Here is a 27,758-nt window from a genome sequence, read left to right as displayed (position 1 = left end):
CTACACCTCAGAAAATTCGAGGGATGTCCAATTTGAAAAATGCATTTCAAAGACACACGTGTATTTTTGTTAACGAAACGGGAATGCATTGCAGGACAAGGGTAGATTAAAGTTTCTATGAACGTATATAATAAATTAATTGTATACGTACGTGCAGTTATATCGTCCGTTTGCGCGAGAGCCAGAGAGGCATAAGGGAGGCTGAAGATGGGGAAAAGGGAGGCCACGCTGTCATATATCTGCAAATCGGTAGGGGGGTGTCAACGAGCTCGAACGAATGTCCCAGCGGGGTTGCTTCTACCCGCTACCGAAAATCTGCGTGTCCAAATGTGAGAATCGGGCGCACTTAATCCTTAAGTCGTCGGGTTTTACCCAAGGTGCACGACGCGCGCGAGAACCTGCGAGGAAAATTAGCATGTTATTGTTACGGACAGGAAAATTAAGCTGAGCGCCGAATATCCCTCTTACCTGACGGATTAAGCAATCACTCGACTGCAGACCTCGCAAACAGCTTGATCAATTAGAAAAATAGTAACTAGAATGACAAATCCAACGTCAGGAGATTGCCGATAGATTACTCTTCTATTTTACTAGTCAATTCTTTGCGCGTCTGCACTCTGTAAATTGTTAAAAATTGTTGTATAAGAGAACAGGTTCAATTTCATGCGCATAATGCGAAAGAGATTGCATGAAATGAAAATGTTTTAAGTTGAATAAACTTGCTTCGGGTGCAAAGGGTTAACTACTGTTACCGTCTTAATTGCCCGCCGCTTTAATAAACATATTTATCCGACGATTCTACTCGAAGATGATTAAAATAGACGAAGACATTGCAGAGAATTCATTCTTGGACCGTCTTCAATAAATTTAGAATGCTCGGCAAAATGGTACTGGGATTAATCACCGACGTAATTTAGAAGCAGGACGTTCGTGCAGGGGGAATTAATTGAATCCGAGTTTTTTCCTGGCCGCAATCTGGCCACCGCCCCTATCGGCGCTTTTCCCACCCCATGATCAACCGAAACATTTATGTATGCGACCGCAAGAACGTATTGTGTGATCGAAAGCGCAAAAAACCAGGAGAAGGGCTGAGATAGGCTTGCACGCGGTAACCGTCCCTTTCCGGGGGTTGCTAAAGGGCGCAACCCTCGTTCCCCCAAACCAGCCCTTCTGCGACAACGATCCCTATACGATGGGGAGGGGACTCCCCATTCATCCTACGGGGGTTGCACGTGGTTCTAGCAACGCCATCTTGCATTTAATTGAAGGAAAATGGCGGTCCTGCAACGACCCTGACGAGAAACAACAATATTCAATATTCCCTTCGTGTCAACATAAAGTATCTAACATTAAAAACACTAACAAATATCGACAGAGACTGAAATTAATACTTTAGAAACACCCTCTCGTGTTCAGCAGAGAACAGTTGGTCTGATATTCGAGCAACAAATTGTTAGAGACTGTAAAATATTTTAAGAAAGTTGTAGAGTGAATTTTTCAGAATAAATGGTTCCATCTTTTGGAAAATGCTTAAGAAAAACTGGCTAGCACTGGATGTATTCTTTAATCATATGTACTCGTGCCGAATGTATTAAAAATGCTTAAGAAAATTTGTCTAGTGCTAGATATACGTTTCAAAAATTGTCTACCATGCATAGAATGAAGTAGGACGTTCAAAGAATGAGAACAGACAAAAAGTAGTGTATAAAGAGATAACAATTTATTCGTCATTTACAATATAACCTTCTCGCGAGGTTCTCGTGTAGACATTCGTCGAATTCGAAAATAGGTACATCGAGCGCGCTGTTTTCTGACTAGAATCGTGCCTATACAAATAAAGTTCTATAAAAAATACAATTCTTGCGAATACTCGAACAGTTCTATACAAAACGTTTCATAAAATGTTTCGTCAAGGCAACCACGATGTGGTTAAATAGTTCAAATATAAACGGTATATACATATAAAAATATCTCTGTTAAATATGCACGTTATATACGTATAGAAAAATCTCTGTTCAATCTACACGGTTTATAAAAATATATATATATATATCACTATCTTACAAAAATCTATGTCGCTATCTCACAAAAGTCTATAATTACTATCTCACAAAAGTCCATAATTGCTATCTTACAAAAATATATATATACATATTGCTATCTTACAAAAATATATACATACAGATTGCTATCTTACAAAAATAACCGCGAGCGAGTCGCTGTGATCGTCAAATATGGAACACGTATGGAGAAAACGTAGATGGACCGTGTCCTAGGGCGTACATCCCCAAAGCTGCTGCGGCGGACCTCGCGTACAGATCCCGATTTTCGTGGGTCTTCATGTGCTTCTTCAGGTGGTCCTTCCTGCCGAAGCATTTTCCGCAGACCGGACAAGCATGGGGACGGATTCCCGTGTGAATCCTTTTATGCCTTGTCAATTCCTCGTTTCTGGTAAACGTTTTCTCGCAACCGTCTGCGTCGCATTTGAATGGTCTCTCTCCTGTAATCGGAAAAACAAGTCTCAATGTCGATTTTCCAATATTTCCAACAGACAGTCTCTAAGAAAATTGCTTCAACGTATTTCCAAAACTATGCTAGAAGAGCACCGTTGTTTAACAAACTACAAGAAACGAGCTTGCGCTATGACTCGATAAAACGAGCAGAACGTCTTTTCAATTTTACGAAAATGATCGAATATTTGATGCATCAGTGAAATCAACGAAAAAAGCCTTTAAGATTCACAGCAAGGAGCAACAACAGAAAAAAAAAAACGCAACGGCTTCGTGTGTACAGACTGGAGAATCTAACCGACGGCGGTTGATCGTTCGAATTCGAACGTTGCTGTTAGGTCACAGTTCGGATTAATTGGCAGCACAACATTCGATATGAAAAACTATTCGACACGAACAAGGTGAAACTTACCGGTATGTATCCTGACGTGTCCCTTGAGCTGGCCGTTATTACTGAAGGCGACGTCGCAGTGTTCGCACCTAAACCGCTTCGGTCTCAGTTTCTTTATTTCTTTTGCTGCTTCCTCCTGTCTTTGGATCATCCCGGCGGCCTGTTGGATCGACAACGGATGCAGGCCATCCACGGCAACGCTTGGATATCCGCAACACAACGACTGTCGCCCAGTTATTTGGACCGCGGACGTGTCGACCAAAGACGGTGATATCCCCATCGGCCACGTAACTGAGTTAACACTCAGCGTAGGATAGGCCATCATATGGTAGAGTCCCATATGTTGGTGATAGTCCACTGCCAAAGGCGACGCATTTGTGGCCCAACTAATGGGCAAGTCTGGAGAAAGAGGAGGCAATGAAGAATCCTGGATAGCAGAAGCGATGCATGTTTCTGCACCGGGTGCTGAGGCTGCGACGCAACCTTCGGAGATGTCCGGGCTATTCCCGCTTGTGCCCGAACACGAGGGACTGGAGGCTCCATGCGACGATGCACTTCTTCTTCCGGGTCGCCTTCTGGTAAGACTTCTGCTGCTCGCGAATCGTTTTCCACTTCGCGGAGTCGACAACGTAGAATCGATGCTGGCGTGTCGTTTTGCGGTCGTGTCGTTTTCCTTGCCACGCGAGTGCATTAATAGACGTCCTTTCGTATTTTCTAGTTCCACGGATGTCGTTGTGACGACCACTTCTCCGCTTCGATCGTCCGTACACGCGTTTCGATCTTCGTGCCGTTCGTCCGACGTACCGTTGCTCCAAGGTCTGAAGAAAGCATTGTCTAGGATGTCGGACATTGTAACGCGTAATCGATCGGCGGCGTAAAAGAACAAACAATTCGAAGGCGAAGACACGTTGGATTGTTCCACTTCTGGCCTAATAATTTTGCCAGTCGCTCTACGTCCGAAGTTGAAGTGGCAGAGGAAGCACGCAGTGTCCTCGGAGTTACTGGACCTTGGGATAGATATCGTCCTTCCTCCACAGAAGTGTCAAGACGAGTGCTCCCAGAGAAAAGTTTACCCCATGTTATATACCCGCGATGTTGACCCACCCTCTACTCCGGATTGGGTCTTTCGACGGCGAAGGTAGTACGAGGGACGCAGGAGAGTGGGAAAAAGGAGCCCCTCAAAGAAGGGCAAAGGTGGGTTTTAGAGGGGCCTATCGAGGGCTCGCCGCGCGATACCGTAGCCCCTTTGTTCGGAATTAATCGCTCGCCACGGTCACGGGGCTGTTTGCCCTTTTGTCGTGGGTGCACAACTATTTTGCGCAGGAGCAGAAATCAAAGATATCGGGGTAAACCGGCTCCTGCGACAGCGATACCAATCACCGATACAGAACGGCTAAACGGAGACCCATCTCTTTTATCTAACCGTAAATCGTCCCTCGCCGTCGACAACTTTAACATCGCGTTTTGACGTCGGAATATTTTCCGTATGCAATTTTAATTGTAATCGCGAGAACGTTGATATTATCGCAAACGTATCTGTCGCGCAACATCAGTCACACATTTATCGCGTCTGACATCGAAATATTTTTCTTAGCTAATTTTGATTCGTATAATAATTGAATTTATATATGTTCTATAACCATCACTTGTACAAACTTTAATATTGTATCGTATCGCATAGGCCGTCGGAATAATTTTCCGTTAACCATATTAATCTTACGACAAATGTACAAATGTTAATGATGTCACGCGCGCTAAATCAGTCCGTCATTTCTATCGTTCGGTTTCATACAGAATGAAAAATTGATTACTTCATCACAAGCACATCAACAGTCGGTCAGCGTTACTCATTTGGTTAATAACGGCGAAAATTGTTGACATTATTACACGCGTTCGAAATTCTTGACTGTACTCAAATTACTATGTATTTTTATGTTCTACCGACTGCAACGTCAACGCCATTGTCGCTCATGTCTTCGGCTTAAAAATTGTAACGATTCGATTTTGCGTTTCTACCGTTGCTACAGCGTCGTCGTTGTCTTCGTACGAGCAATTGGCACACAAGATCAGAAATGATTCAGACTTTTATGCAAAATCTTGTAATGTAAACGATAATCTCAAGAATAAAAAGAGCAAGATTGGATATTGCGTTAATCGATGGAAAACCTTCCCCCCGCGGAGAATTATCGAACAAACGAGCGAACGGGAAGCAATGGTAAATTGTTTATACGATTGATACGCGACGGATCCGAGCGGGAAGCACTTTAAACACAATGAAACGGACAGTCGCCGGTCCAACGGGTGTCCTCGTGTCCTCTATGGGGTATATTCTGCAGAAGTTACGAGGGTGGAGTTCGGTGGAAGCGCGTCTCGTTGATTTATTGTAACACTCCAAGTTAGGAGGCGACCCTCCTTTGCCACCTATTCCGTTTCAACCCCCGGTAGCAGATCTTTCTCTCTCTTTCTCTCTTTCTTATTCTCTTTTTCGTTCCTTCTCGCACGCCCGAAAGCGGTGCCCTTCTGTCAAAACGTCCCTGATACAAAACCGGCTCGGGACCATTGATGCCTCCTCTCTATTTCTATTTCTCTCTGTCTTCTATTATTTCTCTCTTTTTCCCTCCCGCTCGCCCCTTTCCTAGCCCTCTACGCGATCATCGCCGACTTTCGACCGGCTTGCCACGGATCATCCTGTCCCAACGACGTTTACACAACTACCCAATCTACTTGCACGCGCGCACCAGAGAGAATGATCGCAAACAGTGCCCTGGGAACTGGCCGGTCCGCCGATTCGCGATTTTCGTGATTTTTCTGGTGGGATCGAGGAATTCGCCAGTCCGATTGTCGCGTGTTTCGACGAGCGCTTTTTGCGTCTTGGGGGGGAAAAAATTGTTGTTTTCGTAGGTCGACAACTGTCCGGAGCAGCTGCGAAGAATGTTTAGGCCGATTACGTAACCGAAACACAATGTTACGATAGCTGATTAAATAACTGTTTCATGATCGTGTGCTGAACGGAACTCTTCCGTTCGGGGCCCGTGGGTTTTCCTGTACGGGTAAAATTATTTTCCGGAGAAGACACAATTAGCGATCGCTCTCTCTCTCTCTCTCTCTCTGTGGATTATTGTAACAAGAGTTTACGGGTTTGTATAGAATATTTGAACGCGCCGTTTGACCAAGACCTTGTCCACGATCGAGTAAATATTTGCACGGACGAGAAGATGAGAGTATACTTGCGAACCGCGACAATGTGTTTTTGCGCGGGACTTTGTTATCCGATCTCGAAGAACGCGAGTTTTCAATCGAGAAATCTGCCATTTTTATCGACCATTATGCTTCTGAAACTGCATTCCCTTTATTCCTGTTATGTTTACCAGGTCTAGAGAAATTCCGAGTGCCACAAAATAGCCTAAAAACCGCAAAGAGTCTTTCCGCGTCTCCCATACAATGGATTTTGAACGATATTCGCGCAAATCCTCGAAAAGGATTAGTCGTTTCCAGTATTTCCCTCGAAATTCGTTCAAAGAACGCAGGAAGCTCGATCGGAGGAAACAAGAATCCTTTCTTAACATCGCGAGCAGAAAACGCAACGGTTCTGTCGCTAAATTTTGATGGATCGGTTGATCTACCGATAGTTTACCGTCGTAGATCCCTCGATCCGTCTTACTTTTCATTTTACACGTCATAACAACGAGCTGTAGCCACCGAGGGCCTGGTTTTCTGTAGAAATTTGTTCTATTCGCTTCCGTTCGTCTCTCGGACACCGTTTCACGCAAAGGGGACCGCAAAAATATTTTTAAACAAGTTTCAGCAACCACCCAGACCACGCAATCGGCAAAATTCAAATAAGAAACTTTAGTAAACACGTGTGCGTTGAACGAAGAGAACAATTTCTGCGTCTGTTAATTTTGTTATCCGACAGAGCCCACAATTGGCAAAATTCAAATAAGAAACTTTACTAAACACTTCTGCGTTGAATTAAAAGAACAATTTTTGCTTCTGTTAATTTTATTATCCAACAGAATGCTTTGTGGCCTCAAGGAATGACTAATATTGCAGGACTGTGAATCTTTATGCAAAATAAGAATTGTTTGCGTCGATGGCAAGAAACAGGAGCTATACAGAAACTTCTTTCTCTCTTTAAACTACCAACTATTGTTCTGAAATAAAAATGAAAGGAAGCAGGGGAAAAACGAATAGCAACAGAACAAATTGTTAATTGATGTAGATACGCTGATACTGACGTACATTCCTTTATAATAATAACAGGTTTGAATTTATTCGGATTTCGTAGGATTTTACAGTAACAATCACTTGAACAAACAAGTATAATTTCTCAAGAAAATATTTCGATTACTTTACAAACTGTAAAAGAAAAAATCTGGCATCCGTCCCTTTGACAGACTCGGTAATCATAAAATTTACAATGCGAACTAGGTATACATAATATTGTTTCCATGGAATCGGCTTAAACATAGCGAAACAATAGTCTTCCAGGTAAACCGGGAATATTCGAGACCCGGTGTTCCCCGCAGGTAAATCTGGAACAGTATGTGTCTGCGACCGAGCGAATTCGCCTATTAGGAGTGATCCTTTATGGCCGTGTTGTAACAAAGGATAGAGCCAATGAAATATTGCACTCTTCACGGACTAATTATCGAAATACTTGCACGGAAACCAATACCGTAATTTAGACACTTCTTTCCGACCAGTCCGTAATCCTTCCGTTAGAACCCTGTTAAATATGCTTGAAATGCTATAAACTTGACAACGAGCTTCCAATTGACAGTAGAGAATATTTATGGAAAATTTGCCGCAATAAAGTTTGGGGAACTATTGATATTCTGAGAGAAATAATTTCTTCTTGAGAATAATTACAGCCCGCTTAGTACGCTTGACAATTGTATCTTTCCTTTCTAGCACTTTCTAGATGTTTCGAAGCGTCGTTTACTTTCGGACACAGGACAGATAACAAAAGATTTAATTTCGGCCGGCAATGTCTGCGTAAAAAGCATTTGTTAGTATGTCCTTGGCCGAACGCTTCGTTAACTTATTCGAAAAAAACTGGACAACAATTCCTCGTCAGATCGTCTTGTGCTTCTGTCAATGTCGAATGACGGATCGACGGTATATGTTTCTAGCAGTTTACCCCGATTCCACAAAAAACGTGTTTTTCTTTGGGCACACGACGGACGGGCTAGCACGTGGACGATTAAAATTGAAGGATCACGCGTTCGAGTGTCCGTTGGACAATGGGGAAACAAATTTCTGATCGCGACTCGCGCGATCCATCACGTGTGAAAGGAAACAATGAATACGACGTATTACGCCTCTACTGTATTTCGCTGCTGTATGTTTCTAATATCCCGCCCGTAGTAATGCAATTAATGATAATAGACTGCGAATTTTATGCGTTTACGGTAAAACCGAGAAAGACGAATCGGAAGAAACATCAGAATTTATGATTGCTTACGTAAAATTATACAGATCATTTTGGCCAGTAGAATGCGTTCTGATTGTTCGCAAATAATCATGAAATTCGCGCAGTAGGGACTACGAAACAATTTGTGCGCCTAACAAAGATGCAAAAAAGTTTCGAAACAAGCTGCGCAAGATCTAGCTCAAGAAATCTTGATTCGACGAATCAAAGCTTATGTTTAAACATTTCCGAACAGTGCTAGAAGCATTCTCAACTTGCCTAAAGTGCTTGAAACGAAAGATTACACGTTTCCGCGGTGTCTGCGAGTTTCACACGGTGCGTCGGATGCAAGCGTCGCGACGTCGTATGCAATCCTCGGCTCGGTACACGGTTGGACGGTTGTCGGAACCCCCTGGTTGCACCGTAGCAGTCGAGGGGTAAGCCATGGCGAGCCCCATAATAGCCCTCGACCGAATCCCACCCTCCGGTAAGCAGAAAAGCTCTGGAAAGTGTGCACGACCGCAAGAGTCACCGCCCCTCGCATGGCGGCCCGAAATTTGATTATGCCCCTTCCACGCGAATGAACCCAACGGGATTCATCGGTCCGGTACCCGCCAATGATTTATACTATTTTTTTCACCCCCTTTGCCCCGCTGTCGCCCCGACAAGTTGTCTTTGTCACCGTACGACGACGGAAACGCGCGATCCTCATCTGCGTGCGTGCGGTTCGCTCCTCGGGGGATGATGGTGATGAGAATCTCGACGATCTCGATCACTTCTGCGGGGCTGAATCACTGAGTTTTATTCGGCGCCGATGATACCAGACTGCCGCGGCCACCGGCTACAGAAATAATTAACCCTCCGTCTGCAAACTGCATCGTTTACGCTCGCCTCTAAACAAATCATAAGATAAGCGACTGAAAACTGACGAGAGCCTAATACAATCGTCGAAAATTTACCAGAAAATGTTTTTCAATCATTCTTGCACCATACTGTCGAATTAATATTCACCGCGTTGCAATTGCAGCATAGACTGCAGTCGATCGGGCCACTTCGAGGATCTTTGACGATTCCCCGTGTTGATCGGCGACGCTATCGAGCATCAGAGGCGGTTTATCTCACCGGCCATTAATCAAAAGGGCCAGCAACTTCCACACGAGTGGCTCCTTCATTGAGCAGAGGACACGGGGATAGATAGATCCTATAAAAGATCGCTCTGCCAGATGGCCCGTGCCCACAGCAAGAAGAGAGGCGCGTCTCCCCGTCTCTTTTCCCATTCTTCTCCCGAAACTTCACCTTTTCTCTTCTCCGTTACGCAGTGTTAGAACACCGCGACGCGACCGTCTTCCCCGATTTTTCCGACGCGTAAACCTACGCGTGCACGCGCGTTCTGCGGTTTCACAATGGCTTCCCTCGGACACGGGCCCTTCGACAGAATTCTCCTTTCCCAAAACTAGAATTTATATTTATCTTTTTACCGAGAGCTTTACCGAGACAGGCCCATGCTATTTCTCATAACACAATCGGCTTTGTCTTTTAACATGTTTCTCGGTTTCCGGTGCTCCTACCGGCCGCTATGCCTGCATCAATCACGCGAGCAACGTCATTTTCTGATGCTGTTGCTCCAGTTCTGCTTCCCAAGAAGTACATATCGCTAAATATGATTTCGTACCATAAATTTTCCTGATTTCGTAACGCAAGGAATAACCTATGACTGTCTAATCCAGTGTATTGCGGAATCATGTTTATTACTAGACTGCACATGCAAAAATTGTTCGCACGAATTACAAAGAGCAGGAGCCAAATAGAAGCTTTATGCCCGCAGGGAAATTTCACTCTTCAATTTCTTTCTGTCCGTTAACGCTTTAAACGTTCGACGTTACCACGATTACACATTGAAATAGAGAGTTCTATGTGTATTCCAGAATTTTTTTGGATTTTTTGAAAACTTAGAACAGTGAGAGAAATTAGCTGAGCCTAATGCTTTGAATTTCTCTGCCGCGTCAAATTGCACCGAGTCATTTAAATGCGTCAGAACCGCAATCTATCACAGAAAGTACCAATGTGCAACCACCAGCGGCTCATAGTGCGAAAGTAGCATTGTATAGTACTTTGCCGAAACGATGCAAGGATGATCATCGGATGCAGCTGCGTCTCGCCGTCGCGTCGGCGCTTTGACGTCGAATAAACGGTCCCGCACAATCGGGAAACAGCTTCCCGACTGCGAATGCCGGTCACTGTCGTGAATTAGCATGTCCTGACAACCCTTTCGGCGAAGTGCGCCTTGCAAATTCAACCGCGGGACGTCCCTTTTCAGCTAGAAATCGTTTCGTCTCCTATGTTGTCGCCTCCTATGAAAATTCTGCAAACACGTGGCGAATCGATCGCCACGCCGGAATCGCGAATTCTTGGCCGAAAGTGGCGAAAAATTACCGGGAAACCGGGCGGAAAACATTGTGAAAGATGATTTCGATTGTGTTAAAGAAATTCGAATGCACATTTAACGCACACATTGCATTAAAGATATTCGAATCCGTCAGGGATATTAAAATTCAATATTCGCAATCTAATGCGTACTTTCTACCCCTATCTCTAACCACCTATTTCTGATCATCGTTTCAAATAATAATGTCATAATTAATTCCTTGTCTTCTTTGCATCGACAAGTCGGTATGTCTGACTCGCAAAATCGTAATATACTGCTTGCCTGCGACCCTAAATCCAACGACCGTCTCCGAACAGAGCCATTTATAGAAGTTTACACATCGGTCGTCCTTTAATCCACGTTAGGGCAACGAAAAACGTGTCCCCGCGTATTTAGTAACGGTGTGTCAGCACGAAAATGCGGGGACAACAGTCGGCCAGGTATTACGGTGCTGAGGCGAGCCACTCCATAAATTCGCCATGGTTTTTCACGATGGCTAAGCGGTCCAGGTACCTCTATCCGAGGTTGCCCCGTGGAAATTAAGGGAAACGGGTGGGCTGTCGCGTAGCAAATCGCGCGATTTTCCGTGAACCACCCCTTGAGGAATATTGTATTAGGAAACGCGCCACCAAGTACATTTTAATCTTCTCCGCCCTAACCACACGAAGACAGCCAACGAATATTCATTCCTGAGGGGTTGCAAGATTCCTCCCCTTACACCGAAAAGAAAATTATTCTATGCCACAATGGAAGGACACTTTTGTCACAATTTTTACAGGAATACTACTAACTTCGTAATTGATATAAAAATGCATTGCAAGCACAATGTTCAATAAAAGTCATACAAAACGGCCCCACTGCTACATCTTGTAAGCAGAAAACATCTCAATCTCCACAATTGTTAATAGTCTATTGATAATAAGTAATTTTAGTGAGTTTCCCAGCCGTGAGTACTTAGGTTTGAGCCGAATATCTCCAAAGAGAGCATCAAGGCTTTGCATGTGTAATGCAGAGTTCCTAAGAAATACAGAAAGTACTTGACCAGGGAAAAGTCAGCGTTCGGACAATAGGCGACACGAGCCACGCCCAAATGCCGATGATCGACAAAACGATCCGATTTTCCTCGGCCCGGGGAAAACAGCGGCTTCGCAATGGGGCGAAGGGGGATCGAGGGTGGGCGGCAAGGTGTCGCCGACGGGGTATACGCGAGCTCTCCTTTCGCCACGAGTAAATTTGACGTTGGCCAAATAAACACATTGAGTGCCGGCAACGTTTGAAGTGGTTCCCGTTGACAGGAGGACCGTGAACATCGGCCGCGATTGTTCCGCCGCTGGCTGGCGGCTTCCCTTTCACAGAGGGTCGTTTGCCCTCGTTTCCGACTCTCCTTCTTCATCCCCTCTCATAGTCGGTGTGTGACTCCTGTCGGGAAAATCAGGATCATTCTACGCGCGTTCCATCAGCAAAAGGAGCGAACACACCTCAAAGGAGCCCGCTCACTATTATTTTCATTCTTCTACCCCCCCGAGTCCTTGCGGTGACTGCCGCGGAGCTTCTCGGTGCCATAGTCTTCGACACTTGTTGCCGAAGACGACTTTATGCGAGCCTGTCGAACATGCTTTCTACAAAAAATTTGGGGATGTTTTTTTTCAAAAGAACAACTTGATCTTCGATCTGGCGTTTGATGAAGCTAATAGACTTTGGGAAGGGATGCTCGAACTGTTTTCTGTCGGTCTGATAGAAAAGATAGCCAACGCTCAGTATAAGAGTATTCTGGTTTTCCATATTCAAAATGTCGATTTTTCTTTTTCTCGACCTACCTTTTTCAAGACATACTCCATACAAAAATATAGAACTCATGTAATTTAGATTATTCTTACTGCAAAAGGTTCAATAGTTTTTCGGAATGAATTCCTACCAATTCACGCAAAAACGGCCTCGAAAAGAAGAATACCCCCTTAATGTACAGTCGCTGACAAAAAGAAGAGTTGTAACAAAAGAAACGTTATTTTAGTAAAAGATAAACAGTGATGAAATGACTCGGCTTACATTAAAATTATAAAGAATACAATGGTCCATTGATGAAGAATTTAATAATTTTCCGTACACATACATAAGGTTTATTTCGCTCCCGATTGGTTGCGTACACCAACACGATTAACACACTGTACAACTTTGAAAGCTATTGGTGTCCCTGTCACTATGACAGTGCACTGTCGTCGATAAATTCACAAAAATGTTTGCACGATGACGTGTTCAATTTTAAAAGAAAAATTGAGTTAGTGTTAAATCTCGCCGATACCGCCGGGACCTACGTTTCACCGTGAGTTTTTAAATGTATTTTCAGTGTTGTACGATTAATGAATGTTTTTGAGCAAATGGTACATGGGTGTGTGCGCGGCTCGTGAGACTTCAAGTGTTCGCTGAGTTGTGCAGTCGTTTTGAACTGCTTCTGGCACGTATTGCACTTCTTTTCTTCTTCGTTGTCTTTTTCTAGATGCGTTCTCGTATGTCTATCAACCTCGCCCACGTTGTCGAATTCCATGGAACAGACTCTACAACTGAACTTCACGGCTCGCAGGATGCCTATCTGACTACCAGTTAAAGGATTTGGAACTGGGAATATGTTGTTGGAGTCGGTGATGCTGCACCTTAAGCCTTCTTTCTTCTTGTGAGAGCTTATGTGATTCCTGAAAAAATATTTATCAGTCGCAAAGAATTCGAAAATGTGGAATGGGTGTCTTGTAAAAGGGCGTACGTTATATTTTGTAAAACAAGAAGACGTAAAAACAATACGTTGCTCCATGTGGCAATGAAAGAATCAGCTAGAATCACCTCTAGTGTCATTGTTGAGCACTAAAAGCTTTGCCAAAATAATTTGCACATCACATTTTCTAAAAAGTCCACTTCAGAAAATTTGTAACATACGCCTTTCTTCCAAACATTCATTATACCATTCTGTTTTGAAAGTTACCTATAAGCTTGCTCGTTCCTAAACGTTATGTTGCAGCTGACGCAACGATAGTCTTGCTGTTGAGGTACTTGTTGCGTTAAGGGCGACGCGGTGACTTGTAAAATCGTGTTTTGCAGTTTAATCGTCGGGTGAACAATTAAACAGTGCTGCCTCACGTCCTGCACCAATTTGAAAGTTTCTGTACACTGGTGGCATTTATAGGGATTAACCGGATCCGAGCTAGAATGCAGCTTTGTATGTTTCTCGTGGGCTATTTGCGAGCCACATTCCGTTTGGCACATATAACATACAAAATGGGTCTTGGTGTGGTTGTTCAGGGCTTGTGACGATGAGAAGGCCTTTTGACATATGGTACAGGTATGCGTCTCTCCTAGATTCTCCGATTTTTTCATTACATAGTATTTATCACAGTGTTCACATTGAAAAGCTGGCTTAGAATCATAAATAGACTTCTTTAATTTACAACCACCCTTTGCGCATACCGCTTTTCTAGTACTTGTCGGCGAAAACTGATCTTTCTGGTCTATGTCGTTCATAGTCTTAGACAGCTCTTGCTTCTCCTTCTTTAATTGTGCTAGTCGCATGATCTTTTTCGATCTAGGACATGGTTTACCATGTATTTTGTCTATCTGTATAGTTAGCCGGTACTGCTTCTTTCCTCTTGTTACAGTTTGGCATAGTTCTGACTTTAAAAGAGCAGACCCATTAATTGAAACTTCATTCTCTATAGCTATATCCATCTTGTCTTCCCCATTCACCTCCTTTGCCTGTAGAACCATATCTCATGAGTACGATAAATATTTCTTTAACTACTTAATAACACTTTATCTATTGGAAACCTATCAATAGGCTTTTCAAGAATAGTGCTATACCCGAAGGAAGCTTAAAAACCTCCTTTTATATTATAATACTGTAGGAATTACTACTTATAGTAATTGCCTATAGATGTGTTAATAAAATAGTAGAATCATTTACATTTTTTATTAGCTGAGTGCAAGGACTTTGCGGCGGTGTCACTAAACTGTGCGAATCGTCATCCAACTTTTTATGCTTCACTGGTGGAGATTTGGTTGGCTCCTGCTCAAGCTCATTGTCTGCCTTACGCTTCCTTTGTCCTTCTACAACATTATTTGAGTTAGCATTCAGATAAGATGTAGTCGCAGCTGTTTACCTTCAACTTTATCAAAAATAGTTGGCGCAGCATCGGGTTTCAGCTGCATAGAATCTGTGAAGCTTGTCTTCTCAAAATGCAACTTGCAGACGTAGAGTGGTTTGCCTTTCTCTACGATATCATCTAATTGACAATTCTTCAACCATTGATTTCTTTGACTGAAAAATGAAATAACGTTAATACATAAGTAAGATTTACAGGAACAACAAATACTCACGCGATATCGTCGGGAAAAGGGAACAACGAAACATCGTTTCCATCGATCCTCGTGTCCTGATTCGAGAGACAACCATGAGCTGAGCAAATCAACATTATATTCACCACAATTTCCTTTCAAATTAATTTCGTCTCCTCATAAAATGCCGCAATAATGTCGGAAAATAGAATGGGCTATAGTCGAGCCATAACCTAAAATCTGAGAGGTTTTCGTGCAGAACCCGAGGTAGAATGGAAGAAAAACGTGTTTATGCAACGTTGTCTCTTATTTTCAGTGAACGAAACGAATCTGATGCATCGAACAAGTCGAGAATGATTTACTAATGTTGATACAACATTAAGAAATTAAATGTTTGCATTGCCTGAAACGAGTAATGTTTATTTACAATGTATTTGAACCGGCAGTGTACAAGTACTTTTGTCCCTCGCTATGAAATTCTTATCGCTCACGGCTGCAATTTACAAACAACGGCAAAAAACTACTGTAAACACGGTGCAGTTGCATTTAAAACGTTATTGCAATCACGCCGTCCGATGCAAGTGGCTACACACCAGTGAATTTCACACCAATCGCGATTTTCTCTAGCCACTCTGTCTCCGTCTCCGTCTCGTCGATTGGTTATCCTCCTTTGTTCTTGCAGCCGACAATGTCATGAAAACATAATTCGGATCAAGGTTGCACAAATTTGTTTGTAAATGCAAAACTGCAATAACATATCGATATGGATTTTCCACGCGATGTACCAGATGCGAATTTTGTCCACAATTCCGGCACGTTCATTTACGATCAGGGCTTGATTCTTGAAAGGGTTATAAACAAATCTTTATAAAAATGTATAAGACGCATAATTGTTCTCGTAAAAATATATAACTCTTTATTAACTTATCGTGTACACATATCACTTACAAATATACATTTCTGGACCCTAGAGTTAATTTTTTAAAGACTCGGATATAGAAGTTGCGATTTTCATAATTTTATTAGAAAGTTCATAAATATTTTTTGCTGCCCTGTCTAAATTTATCTTGGAGTCTATTGTTTGATAGCTAGACTTTGGCGATTGTTCCGCATGTTGTATTGGACTAGATGCACCACGATTGCCTAAAAAATATATTTGAAATAAAAAATTTTCGATCCCGAAAGTGTTATAATCTTCCGAACGTCCGGATTGATGATCTATTGTAAATGCTGTATTACAAACCTGTGTAATGTTTGGTTAATTTTCGGGGTGAAAATAATCTAGAGTATCGCGGAGAGACTTTTTTATTATTGCTAGGGGAGCTCTTTTTACAACTTAATGAAAGTCTTTTGGGTGACATCCAATCAGTTGGTTTACTTTCTGAGCGATTAGTAAACGAAGAATTTGATAATGATCTCTTAGGACTAAGACATTTGTGTTTCTTGTACCTTGCAAACAAGTACTCGTACTTTCCTAAAAAATCATTTCCTATGAAATTAGGGATCCCAATTCTTACACACATTGTGCAGAGAAATGAATATTACCTTTCTCTGGAGACATATGTAATTTGTTTATTGCAAGTTTTTCATTGTTTGTAATTTCATTAAAAGAAAGTTCAAACTTGGGAGCCTCACACAATATTTTCTGGCTCATAGAATAGAAAAAGTCATTTTGTATGGTGAAGTGAAATGACCTATCTGGTAAGCTACTTTGTAGCTCACGTGAGACATCAGCCACTTCTAATATAAAGTTCTGAGATATTTCTTCCATGGATTTCATTATTTTATTGTGCTCAGTAATTATTGCTGCACAGTTTGACAAATTGGATGAGCTATCTATTTTTTGACAGTATTCCGTTTGTTTTAGTATTTCATTCAGCATTAATAATAAAGAATAAAATCCTAGGGAACCATTTATATACAATCCACTTCCTAGATGATGCTTTAAATAAAATATGGAATGGAATATATGTTCATTAGTGTTCTGATTATATGTATTTTGTATTATTTAATTATCTTTGTATTATTATTAAAAACCTGTTGTATCACCTCGGCATCTATCTCTGGAAGATTATTTGCATTTAAAACTTGTGGACCAGTGTATAAACTAGAAACTGTATTAACTATCTTGCTACTGAGACTTTTGAAACTGCATAAATGAGAGTTTATGTAATTAAGATGCTCAATTCCTGCATAGATGTTTGCTTTCCACACTAAAAATTTAAATTTCTATAGATCCATAGCTATTATTCATTTAAAATAAATCAGTATTAAATACTATACAATCTATAATTTCCTTATCCTTAGGATCTGCTAATCGTTCTGCAATGTTTTGGTTAACTGGAGCTACCTGGATACATTTTCTTATATTTTCTGTTGTTTCAAATATAGCAGTCTGTATATTTTTTAAGACACTACAATAATACCTAAAGAAGAAATAGAATTTTGTACAATTTTTAAAATAATGGAATGTATAAAGTGAAATTAAACTTTACTGCATGTAGTGTTCAAAGCTTTTGATAGCTAATTTGGTTTCTTCGATAAGCTCAGAGATAGTAGAATCTCTTTCCAAATTTATATTAGTAATGTATATTTTGCTTATGTTGGAAGTGACTCCTGTATCAGGAGCTTGCAACAATTTACTATTATCTATAAAAAAAAAATGAATTCCATAACAAACACGAATAAATTGTAGTCTAAATTATAATTTATAGTACAATTATTTACAGTGTCTTGCAATGTAAGATCTGAGACTAATTTGTGATAATTTCCACATGATGATTAAGAACCTTGTGCCTCCTGCCCGCATTATGTGAATCATAAGTATTGATGGAAAATGTATATCTGAATTTTCTGTGGCTATAACGTCTAAATATTCTTTCACCTTTACACGGTACTGTGTTTCATCCTTTTTATTCAGGATGGGCCATGGAACAATTTTTTGAAACTTTCTCGGATCGTATATTGATAATAAATAATGTGAAATATGAATGAAACCTACAGGATTAGGTTTATCAAACATCCCCTATAAATTCATTAAATTAAATACAATGCGTAGCAGCCATTAGCAAAAATCGCGATCAATAAAATTAATCGTTAATTTTCAGAAGATTGCTATTGTCATCAAAATAAAATACCTGTTTAAAATGTTTTGTGCATTCAAATGATGGTGGTATAACTTGCATGAGGAGAAATACATTTTTATAAAAGGAAGCATCGATCGACATAGTTTACTATTTTTATCTTAAATTATCGCAAAAATTCGACTAATATATAAACAAACCAGACAAACAAACCATATTTATATTCCTTCGTATACGAACAATCAAATGCTACAATCGCCGCGCACGCGCGAGAAAACCTATGTAGTTCATATCTCATCACTGGTACAGAGTAGTGTTGGGCGACTCTACTCGATTCTTTTTCTCAAGAATCGATTATTTTCTAACCAATAATCGATTCTCGATAGCTCGATTATTTTCTAAACAAAAATCGAAATTTTTCTTTATTTTCCTCATGTGAAATATTTTTTCTTTATCATTTTTCAAATGTCCGCGCCGCACCAAGCTTCGTCTGCTTTACTCGGTCTCTGATAGGTCGGCGTTTTTCGTTAATAACTCGTTAACACAGCTACTACCAGCAATTTTTCTGAGAAAAAGTTAACTTCAAATTACCTCAGGAATCACCCTTTAGAAATTCTTATGTCTTTTAAGGAATATACTGCATATTATTTTAGTAATGTCCAAGTCGGATCCATGATGGATCCACTTGCGGACGCATGCGCAATGGAAATAGGATCTGGAAAAACGTAGTAGTTTCACGTCTACAAGAGATCGGTGCAGTATGGCGTAGGAGTTTTAAAAAACGAGTGTTTCTGGGTGGAAGGCGGCGCCACTGGGTTGTGCCATAGCAACTCATCTCGGTGTCGTCGTGAAAGCTTTCAACACTATGAGCCAGTGAAGTGTATCCGTCGGGACTCGGGACAGTGGCGTGAAAATGGCGGTGTAAAAATGGCAGGACGTAGATCGACGTTGACAAATGCTGATTCCCTGTCGGGATCGGGGAACGGTGATCCGTTGAGAGAGCTGTTCGAGGCCTGCAAAACTGGAGACCTCCCGAGGGTAAAGGCGTTGGTTACACCGAAGACGGTCAATGCTCGAGACACTGCCGGACGCAAGTCCACCCCCCTGCATTTTGCAGCTGGTAAGCTCGTCGTTCCACGAGTTCTTTTTTCAATTGCGCTTCTCCAAAGAAATCGAACTCGCGGATTGCAATTCTCCTTTGCAAGTCGCTCACGGTCGAGAACACGATGTCCCAACGCCGTGTCGCAAACATCCACTACTGATAATACTGACTTTCGAATGTTGTCATTCTACAGTTGTAAATAATTACTCCGATGCACTCGAACTTTTCAATCCCTAGACTGCAGATTCTCTGCATTCATAGCAGACATGAGCAGACACTATTTGAAACAGTAGAATTTAAGAATTTAAGAATAACGCTTTATTTTTTTCGAGTTGTTAAAACTATTTAAAAAAGTACGGATCTGGCTCCTGTACTTCGCAATCAATCAAGGATATTTTTATTTTGCATAGAGATCCTCAGTCTTTAATTGCATTTCTATTGCTGGAAACAATTTTTTGTGATTAATTTATTTTCTGTGATTGAAACACAGGTTACGGTAGGAGGGACGTAGTAGAATTCCTGCTCTCTGCTGGAGCGTCCATTCAAGCACGTGACGACGGTGGATTGCATCCCTTGCACAATGCCTGTTCTTTTGGACACTCAGATGTGGTAAGACTTCTGTTGGAAGCAGGGGCTAATCCGAACACTAGGGACAATTGGAACTATACTCCTTTGCACGAAGCTGCCATTAAGGTATTTCTTCTACCAACTATGTCCTTTGTTTTTTTAATAGACTTCAAAGTTCATAGTTCATGCTCTGATCCTTTTTGCAGGGTAAAATAGACGTGTGTATAGCTCTGCTGCAACACGGGGCAGATGCGAATATAAGAAACACGGAAGGGAAGACAGCTTTAGAGTTAGCAGACCCTGCGACTAAACCAGTATTAACAGGAGAATATAAAAAGGATGAATTGCTGGAGGCAGCAAGGTCAGGGAACGAGGAACGTCTCTTGCAGCTTCTGAATCCATTAAATGTAAACTGTCACGCGAGCGATGGCAGGAGATCGACGCCTTTGCATTTAGCTGCTGGGTACAATAGGTCCAGAGTTGTGCAAATTCTGCTGCAGAATGGTGCGGATGTTCATGCTAAAGATAAAGGGTAATTATTTTTAAAGCGTTCAGCTGATGGAATTCAGCAGGTTGTAATGTTTTAACGCGATTTGTGAATATGTCACAGGGGTCTTGTTCCACTCCACAATGCCTGTTCTTACGGTCACTTTGAAGTGACCGAGGCGCTTCTTAAACACGGTGCAGCTGTCAATGCGAGCGACTTGTGGGCGTTCACCCCGCTGCACGAAGCTGCTAGTAAATCCAGAGCCGAGGTGTGCTCGCTGCTTTTGAGCGAGGGTGCGGATCCAACTCAATTAAACTGCCACAGTAAAAGCGCCATTGACGTGGCCCCGACATTGGAACTGCAAGAACGATTAGCATGTACGTTGATCACCTTTTCTTTCCTTTCTTGTGTTTGTTGAATTTAAAACAAGCAAACGAACGAAAATAGTATACAGACGGAACATGACTTTGTTAGATACACTTTAATTGTAGACGAGTACAAGGGACACTGCCTCTTGGATGCCTGCAGGCAGGCAGATCTTACTAAGTTAAAAAAGTACCTGTCCCAAGAAGTTGTAAACTTTAAACACCCATATACTGGGGACACACCACTGCACTGTGCCGTTGCATCTCCCTGTCCCAAGAGAAAACAAGTAATAGAATCATTGATTAGGAAAAACGCTGCCTTAAATGAGAAAAATAAAGACTTTCTAACGCCACTTCACGTGGCCACTGATCACTCTCATTACGATGCAATGGATGTGCTACTTAGACATAATGCTAAAGTCAATGCTTTAGATGGATTAGGGCAAACTGCACTACACAGGTACCGTTTCAACCGTTTAAAATCGTTGCGCAAATGTTGTTCAGTTATACATTATTTATTCTCTCTCTGAAGAGCTGCTTGATTCGTATATATATATTTTTTTTTCATATTAAAAAATCTTGTTGTACAAACAGGTGCGTTAGAGAAGACAATGTGCAAGCTTGCAGAATATTGTTATCATACAATGTTGATCCATCTATAGTATCGCTTCAGGGCTATACTGCGGCACAAGTAGCTGCAGAAAATGTCCTTAAAATACTACAAGGTTCGACTTCTAACTTGTCTCAATGCAGAAAGTATTTTTGTAACCAAAGAATGTTCCCGTTCTCATTTTTGTTTTCTAGATCCGCCGAGCTCGACGGATGACGCTGAAGCCCAGCTTTTGGAGGCAAGCAAATCCGGCGATTTAGCGGCGGTCGAACGAATTTTGCAAACGAACCCGCATGCCGTTAATTGCCGTGACTTGGATGGTAGGCACTCCACGCCGCTGCACTTTGCAGCGGGATTTAACAGAGTGCCTGTAGTCGAATATTTATTGGCACATGGAGCAGACGTACACGCCAAAGATAAAGGGTAAATATTCTTAAAACACTTCTTTATTCTCAATTCACTTGTAATCTATTCGTTACATAAAGCATATAAGGTAAAAAAGTAATAGTTACCGAGATATTCTTCTTATCTCGATAAAAAAGTGAAATATAATAAACCAATTATTACATTGTATACATTGCATTGTTAACGTCTAACAACTTTTGTTGGAAACATTTTTTGACGCAACAAGTAGGTTACGAGTTACGAATAAATTAGTTGGTACAGTTAAATAACTCACCTAGTATATTTGGAATTAATTGGGATCAACGCAATATTTAATAGAACCAACTTTTACGCTTTCAGTGGACTGGTTCCCTTACACAATGCCTGCTCTTACGGTCATTACGAGGTAACGGAATTGTTAGTAAAACACGGTGCATCGGTGAACGTTGCCGATCTGTGGAAGTTCACTCCGCTCCACGAGGCTGCTGCCAAAGGAAAATACGAGATAGTTCGATTGTTATTGAGACACGGTGCGGACGCCACCAAAAAGAACAGAGACGGCGCGACGCCGTTGGATTTAGTCAGAGACGGTGACCAAGACGTGGCGGACTTGTTGCGAGGAAACAGTGCTCTCCTAGATGCGGCGAAGAAAGGCAATCTGGCCAGAGTGCAACGACTAGTTACCCAAGATAATATCAATTGTAGGGACGCGCAGGGTCGCAACAGTACTCCGTTACACTTAGCCGGTGAGTTGCATCGAGCTTATCTCTCGCTATAAGTCGGGAAGGTATTGGGTCGAGACGAGCCGGGTTCTCGCACACCTCTAATAATCATGCATTCTAATTGATCATATTTTAATGCAGCGGGATACAATAACTTGGAAGTGGCAGAATTCTTGCTCGAACGTGGAGCCGACGTGAACGCTCAAGACAAAGGGGGATTGATACCGTTGCACAATGCTTCGAGTTACGGTCACTTGGACATCGCTGCGTTACTGATTAAGTATAACACTGTGGTGAACGCGACCGATAAATGGGGCTTCACGCCGCTTCACGAGGCAGCGCAGAAGGGAAGGACACAACTGTGCGCCCTTTTGCTAGCCCACGGCGCGGATCCCTTCTTGAAAAATCAAGAGGGACAGACGCCTGTGGATCTAGCTAGCGCCGATGACGTGAGATGCTTGTTGCAAGATGCTATGGCTACGCAGCAAGTTGTACCTTCGGTGCCATCGGGCAACGGCGGCTTGGGAGTAGCCATTAACTTGAGTGGTAATGGTAATAACACTATTAACAGTAGGCCGCCTAGTATCGTTGCAGGTAAACAGATTTTTAAATGTAATATCCACTGCTTGATGAGTTCATCTCTTCACTGATTGAACTTTATTCAGTTCCAGTTACACCGCCACCGCCACTCACCCAAGAAACCGTCATCATGCCTTCGGGAACGGCAATGACTCTCTGTGTACCTCTTGCTAGACCATCTTCTTGCTTGAGCCCGATGCCTCCATCCGAAACGTGCTCCGAGAGGGACTCTAAAGATCCGAAAGACAATACGAACATCACCACCGTGGCTGGTTTTCTTCAGAGCCTCGGTCTGGAGCACTTGCTAGAATTGTTCGAACGGGAACAGATCACGCTGGACATTCTGGCAGAGATGGGCCACGAGGATCTGAAGCAAGTCGGCGTCTCTGCGTATGGATACAGGCATAAGCTGATCAAGGGAATGGAGAAACTTCTAAACACCACTGCTGGCACTCCTTGGCAGCCGACTCTGACACCTGGAACGCTTTTGGTGGACTTGCTGGCGGAGGACAAGGAATTTTTAGCGGTCGAAGAGGAGATGCAGGGTACTATTAGACAACATAGAGACAATGGTCACTCCGGTGGCATATTTTCGAGATACAACATAGTTAGGGTATGTTCACGTCGATCGATTAAGAGATATATGCGTTGGACACGGGTTGAGGATTAATTTTTTTCTGTGAAATAGATACAAAAAGTGCAAAATCGGAAACTGTGGGAGCGTTACGCGCACAGGAGACAGGAAGTGGCAGAAGAAGTCGGCGCTGCGGCACCCTCCTCTCCTGGCACCACTTCTAGGACCACTTCTGGCTCTACCTTGCCTCAGGCGAATGAAAGGATGCTGTTCCATGGCAGTCCATTTATCAATGCCATTGTTCAGAAGGGATTCGATGAGCGACACGCTTACATCGGCGGCATGTTCGGCGCTGGAATTTATTTTGCCGAGCACAGCAGTAAAAGCAATCAATACGTTTACGGAATATGCGGGGGCACCGGATGTCCAGCTCACAAGGACAGGAGCTGTTACATTTGCCACAGGTGAGTACTGAGCCGTACTCAGGATCGTGCAGTACAGGAGCCGTACTGTATCCAAAATCTAAAATATGCGAATGATGTTCTATTCTGTAATGTTCACCGGTTGTAGACACCTGTTACTTTGTCGCGTCACGCTGGGCAAATCATTTTTGCAATTCTCCGCGATGAAGATGGCTCACGCGCCGCCCGGTCATCACAGTGTGATGGGCAGGCCGTCGCAGGGTGGCTTGGTTTTCCCAGAGTACGTGGTCTACAGGGGTGAACAAGCATATCCGGAATACCTGATCACCTACCAGATCGCAAGGCCTCAGCCGGAGACCGGAGGAAGCGAAAGTGTCGAGGAACGGTGATCGGAAGAGTCCAGCCCTGCGGCAAGATTGCGAAGTCTCTGCTGCTGCCAGAGACCTCGAACATGTAACACACTGTCTTAATCGTACAACGACACGCGTGTATTACATTCACTACAGGGGTGTCAATCATCAAAAATATTCGTTCGTCGCGAAGAACATTCAGATAGGATACTCCTTCCTTTAACGATTAGGAACTTTTTGGGAAAACTGTTTTTAGCCGGGAATAACCGAGACACGTGTCCGCAGAGTGAAACGGTTCTAATTTGATTTCGATTTTCCAATCGATTCTTCCATTTGTTTTTTTTTTGTTTTTTTTTGTAATTGTTTTGCGCCGAAGCATGAAGGTCACTTTAATGAATTCATTACGCAGCGATAAGCGACCATTAGCTGTATCTGTCGGGTCTGTTCATTTAAAGTTCAAAGAAGACAATTGATAGGACATTTAATTTTTAGCATTTATTTGTGATAACGTAATGGTCCGATTCGACCACGCAATCATACACGACTGATTATTGATGTATATTAACTACGGTGTATATATTATATCAGCATGAATTAGAATATCAAAGACCAGCATGATTTTTTATGTGAATCGATAAATGTTTGTCTTTATTCGCGGAAAATCATGATACGTATGTAGGATTTATGATAGGATTAATGGTCATTATGTCCGAGATTAACGATAATGTTATCGTTGCACACATATTATGTATGCAGAAGTAATTATAATAACTGCTAGTTATTACGCCTAAATTGTCATCGGATTATGCGGTGTGGCATGGTGTGTCTTTCGAAGATAGGAAATCTTTTTGGACGGAAGACACGAATATTTCTACGTCGGTGTCAATTTTGAATTAGACAATTATGCTGGTGAGAAGTAACTGCTCTAATCATATGCGTTACAGGTAAAGTCTGGGGGGGGGGGGGATATTTAATTTTTAAATAACTGTCCGATGAACCAAAATGAAAATTGATTCACACAACGAATGGTATTATATTTAGTATTCGTACCGTTCTTGCGGAGCTTCTATCATCACACGTCACGGAGATTACGAATTTTCATTTGAATTCGATTTGTCGGACTTTACCTCTAACATGTACATATACGCGTACGCGAGTATTTTATATATATTCGGTTGATATAGAGATCAGGCATAGAATAATTCATTCATGTTGACGATATTATCAACAGGGTTCCTATAAGCTCGTAGTAATTTTTGAATACTGTACATATTAACATATACATTTTATTGTACGTATATTTTTCTTTTTCAACGAAACACGCTGATTGGTTATCATTAGCCAATTATATACACTTTTATGCGAGTTGTGATTTGGTTTCTCTCAGGTCATACAGTCTAATCGCAAGCATACTTTCATCTTTTAAAATAGACAACGAAGTCATTTCTTTTCTTTTTTCTTTTTTTTTTTGTATTTTTTTCTCCAACGTACCACTAATTAACGAGAAGAAAGTGGGTTTAACGTATAGATCATGCGAACCAATTTCATCATAATCGAAAGTATTCCGTTACGCGAAGCAATCACGGTCATCGCGATGATGCTCCACGAATAGAAAATCATTCTCCTTATTTATTGTTGTAGATGAAGCGCGACGTTTCTAAAAAAAAGGGAAAAAATATAATAGAAGTAATCTTGCTTCGAACGAATCGTTTTATTGTTTGTGTGCGTATACATCGGGCAACGAAGCCACCAATAACTCAATCAACAAGAGAAAAAGAAAAAAAAAAGAAACGAATAAAAAGAAGAGTATGCGACTACATAATTGTACGAGTGTTCGAGGGAAACGAATGGTTTTCAAATATTATCTCGGCGCACTCCCATAATTATTTAGGTGGCGGTTTTATTTATGGGTGTATATATCAAGTATGTGTTCGTTAAGCGAGTGCTCAAGATGATGCAACAAAAATCCGACATTCGTTCAATTTCGACACACACACAGAGACACAGAGAAGATAGAGAGAAAATAAAAAGCGAAACAAGATGAGCTAACACAGACTAAAATAAAAAAAGATCTGTCCTTGCGTTGGTTGCATTTAAAGCCGAGACAGTCAATCGAGCGTGTTCGATCATTATGCTTTAACTGTAAGAAGTCGAAAAGAAAAAAAAATTGACTGATTCAAAGAAGAATAAGAAGAGAGAAAAAAAAGAAATTCTTTTTATCGTTACGTCCGATCTTTATACTTTATTTTGTCGTCTCCTCGCCTTGCGATTAATTTCTTTGGTAAAAATCGGTGTTCCAATAAATTGCGCGATAACGATACGGATACGGCAGAACGGTCCGGTACAAGTTTGTTTGTCCGAACGATACACGACAGGCTGAAAAATTTAATTGAGTGGACATTGTCCTTCGCGCGACGATGCTTTTGCGTTCCTCCCCCGCGGTAAATGGTGGGAAGGAGAGGTATCAAGTTTTAGGTGTTTGTAATCTTTCGTGCGACAATGGACTTAACGGAGCACGCTAGAATATAATAGACATCTTCGCCTTGAGGCGACATGGCGGCGTCTCGTGTTACCTGGCGTTTGTACCTGCGTTTCCACCCCGCCCGCATCTCCGTACCAGCAATAAGCGACAGAGAGTGAACCGAATTTCTTTGAATGACCGACGATCGTAGAGCGACTCGTACTCTGTTTACAAATTCTTATCAGGCAAACGTTACTTTTATTGCGCAACCGGTTCATATAATATAAACCACCGATAAACGTAACTTTCAGATTCGCTGACAAACATTATAAATTAGCCCGTCCGTTTCGTTAACGTTCCCACCTTCGTTCTATGATTCACGGCTGCTTGCGTACACGGCTACCGAAAGGGCACAATCCTGGGAGCCTGATCCTGTCGTTAATGTGATTAATAATTACTTGTGTTGACGCATCCCTGTTGTGATTTTCAATCCAGGTCTTCCTTCGCTTCGAATCGGTCGATTTACTCGGGATACTTGCAAATAAACAGTACACTCTGTACTCGAATGACATCTTGTACTGTTCTTTCATTATCCCAGAGTAAAGCTGTTACGCACCCGTAATTATAAAAACGACAGAAATGATTGATCATTTCACGTGGCTTAAAATTTGCGAAGGTTGTCGGTGTTCATACAGGGTGTCCCAGTTTTTAGCGCGCACTATAACAATAAGGTGAAACGTTGTACAAAAACACAGGCTCTCGAATACTGTATTAAACAGTATAAGTCGTGACAAACGTAGAGAGCGATAGTGAATTATTTTCTTGTTCGATACCACGTAAGAATAGACCGTCGGTTTATCTTATAATTCTAAATGTTATCCGCAATTATAAATACAGAACTGACCGTCTACAAAAAATATAATCTATCGTCCTAGTGTCTACAAATATCCTCAAGATACTATTACAATAACGAGTTAGCCATTTCGAACGGAATTT

At 41.9% G+C, this 27,758-nt stretch overlaps 4 protein-coding genes across 6 annotated transcripts; 1 reads left to right on the top strand and 3 right to left on the bottom strand.

Moving 5' to 3' along the window:
* Window positions 1–1,698: 1,698 nt before the first annotated feature.
* On the bottom strand, window positions 1,699–5,646 carry LOC143357877 (uncharacterized). The gene is made up of 2 exons (XM_076794520.1): window positions 2,923–5,646; window positions 1,699–2,500 (listed from the first exon to the last, which is right to left on the bottom strand). Exons 1-2 carry the CDS (start codon window positions 3,749–3,751, stop codon window positions 2,229–2,231), a joined length of 1,101 nt encoding a protein of 366 aa, XP_076650635.1. The 5' UTR covers window positions 3,752–5,646; the 3' UTR covers window positions 1,699–2,228.
* A 7,166-nt stretch (window positions 5,647–12,812) lies between these two features.
* LOC143357811 (uncharacterized) lies at window positions 12,813–15,850 on the bottom strand. Of its 2 annotated transcripts, none has more exons than XM_076794435.1 (6): window positions 15,484–15,850; window positions 15,099–15,296; window positions 14,882–15,039; window positions 14,686–14,828; window positions 13,711–14,477; window positions 12,813–13,426 (listed from the first exon to the last, which is right to left on the bottom strand). In XM_076794435.1, the coding sequence occupies exons 2-6, from the start codon at window positions 15,191–15,193 to the stop codon at window positions 13,048–13,050; spliced, it is 1,542 nt and encodes a 513-aa protein (XP_076650550.1). In that variant the 5' UTR covers window positions 15,194–15,296; window positions 15,484–15,850; the 3' UTR covers window positions 12,813–13,047. The 2 variants fall into 2 exon arrangements, with proteins under 2 accessions (XP_076650550.1, XP_076650551.1); XM_076794436.1 differs by having other exon boundaries at window positions 15,650–15,850.
* Window positions 15,851–15,952: 102 nt separating this feature from the next.
* Window positions 15,953–18,690, bottom strand: LOC143357641 (uncharacterized). Its single transcript, XM_076794162.1, has 8 exons — window positions 18,194–18,690; window positions 17,784–18,081; window positions 17,552–17,705; window positions 17,340–17,482; window positions 17,079–17,269; window positions 16,602–17,040; window positions 16,300–16,530; window positions 15,953–16,199 (listed from the first exon to the last, which is right to left on the bottom strand). Exons 1-8 carry the CDS (start codon window positions 18,281–18,283, stop codon window positions 16,030–16,032), a joined length of 1,716 nt encoding a protein of 571 aa, XP_076650277.1. The 5' UTR covers window positions 18,284–18,690; the 3' UTR covers window positions 15,953–16,029.
* A 230-nt stretch (window positions 18,691–18,920) lies between these two features.
* Window positions 18,921–26,524, top strand: Tnks (tankyrase). Of its 2 annotated transcripts, XM_076795016.1 has the most exons (12): window positions 18,921–19,259; window positions 19,732–19,934; window positions 20,015–20,340; window positions 20,419–20,672; window positions 20,787–21,120; window positions 21,255–21,385; window positions 21,465–21,693; window positions 22,015–22,400; window positions 22,518–22,970; window positions 23,042–23,568; window positions 23,644–23,993; window positions 24,100–26,524. In XM_076795016.1, the coding sequence occupies exons 1-12, from the start codon at window positions 19,067–19,069 to the stop codon at window positions 24,338–24,340; spliced, it is 3,627 nt and encodes a 1,208-aa protein (XP_076651131.1). In that variant the 5' UTR covers window positions 18,921–19,066; the 3' UTR covers window positions 24,341–26,524. The 2 variants fall into 2 exon arrangements, with proteins under 2 accessions (XP_076651131.1, XP_076651133.1); XM_076795018.1 differs by lacking the exons at window positions 20,787–21,120; window positions 21,255–21,385 and having other exon boundaries at window positions 18,923–19,259.
* Window positions 26,525–27,758: the final 1,234 nt, after the last annotated feature.

Source organism: Halictus rubicundus, chromosome 10 (genome assembly GCF_050948215.1).
Source record: "Halictus rubicundus isolate RS-2024b chromosome 10, iyHalRubi1_principal, whole genome shotgun sequence".
NCBI lineage: Eukaryota > Metazoa > Arthropoda > Insecta > Hymenoptera > Halictidae > Halictus > Halictus rubicundus.
This window is presented reverse-complemented; position numbering and strand designations above follow the sequence as displayed.

Excerpts from the sequence above, each read along its gene's own strand:
- LOC143357877 (XM_076794520.1), bottom strand. The coding sequence starts at position 3,751 with ATGTCCGACATCCTAGACAATGCTTTCTTCAGACCTTGGAGCAACGGT. Across the intron at positions 2,501-2,922 it reads ACACGTCAGGATACATACCG|GAGAGAGACCATTCAAATGC; the intron begins GTAAGTTTCACC and ends TTCCGATTACAG.
- LOC143357811 (XM_076794435.1), bottom strand. The coding sequence starts at position 15,193 with ATGTTGATTTGCTCAGCTCATGGTTGTCTCTCGAATCAGGACACGAGG. Across the intron at positions 14,478-14,685 it reads GCACTCAGCTAATAAAAAAT|GCAAAGGAGGTGAATGGGGA; the intron begins GTAAATGATTCT and ends ATGGTTCTACAG. Across the intron at positions 13,427-13,710 it reads AGGAACGAGCAAGCTTATAG|GAATCACATAAGCTCTCACA; the intron begins GTAACTTTCAAA and ends ATATTTTTTCAG.
- LOC143357641 (XM_076794162.1), bottom strand. The coding sequence starts at position 18,283 with ATGTCGATCGATGCTTCCTTTTATAAAAATGTATTTCTCCTCATGCAA. Across the intron at positions 18,082-18,193 it reads GCACAAAACATTTTAAACAG|GGGATGTTTGATAAACCTAA; the intron begins GTATTTTATTTT and ends ATGAATTTATAG. Across the intron at positions 16,531-16,601 it reads ACATATGTCTCCAGAGAAAG|GAAAGTACGAGTACTTGTTT; the intron begins GTAATATTCATT and ends ATGATTTTTTAG.
- Tnks (XM_076795016.1), top strand. The coding sequence starts at position 19,067 with ATGGCAGGACGTAGATCGACGTTGACAAATGCTGATTCCCTGTCGGGA. Across the intron at positions 20,341-20,418 it reads GTTCATGCTAAAGATAAAGG|GGGTCTTGTTCCACTCCACA; the intron begins GTAATTATTTTT and ends AATATGTCACAG. Across the intron at positions 20,673-20,786 it reads ACTGCAAGAACGATTAGCAT|ACGAGTACAAGGGACACTGC; the intron begins GTACGTTGATCA and ends CTTTAATTGTAG.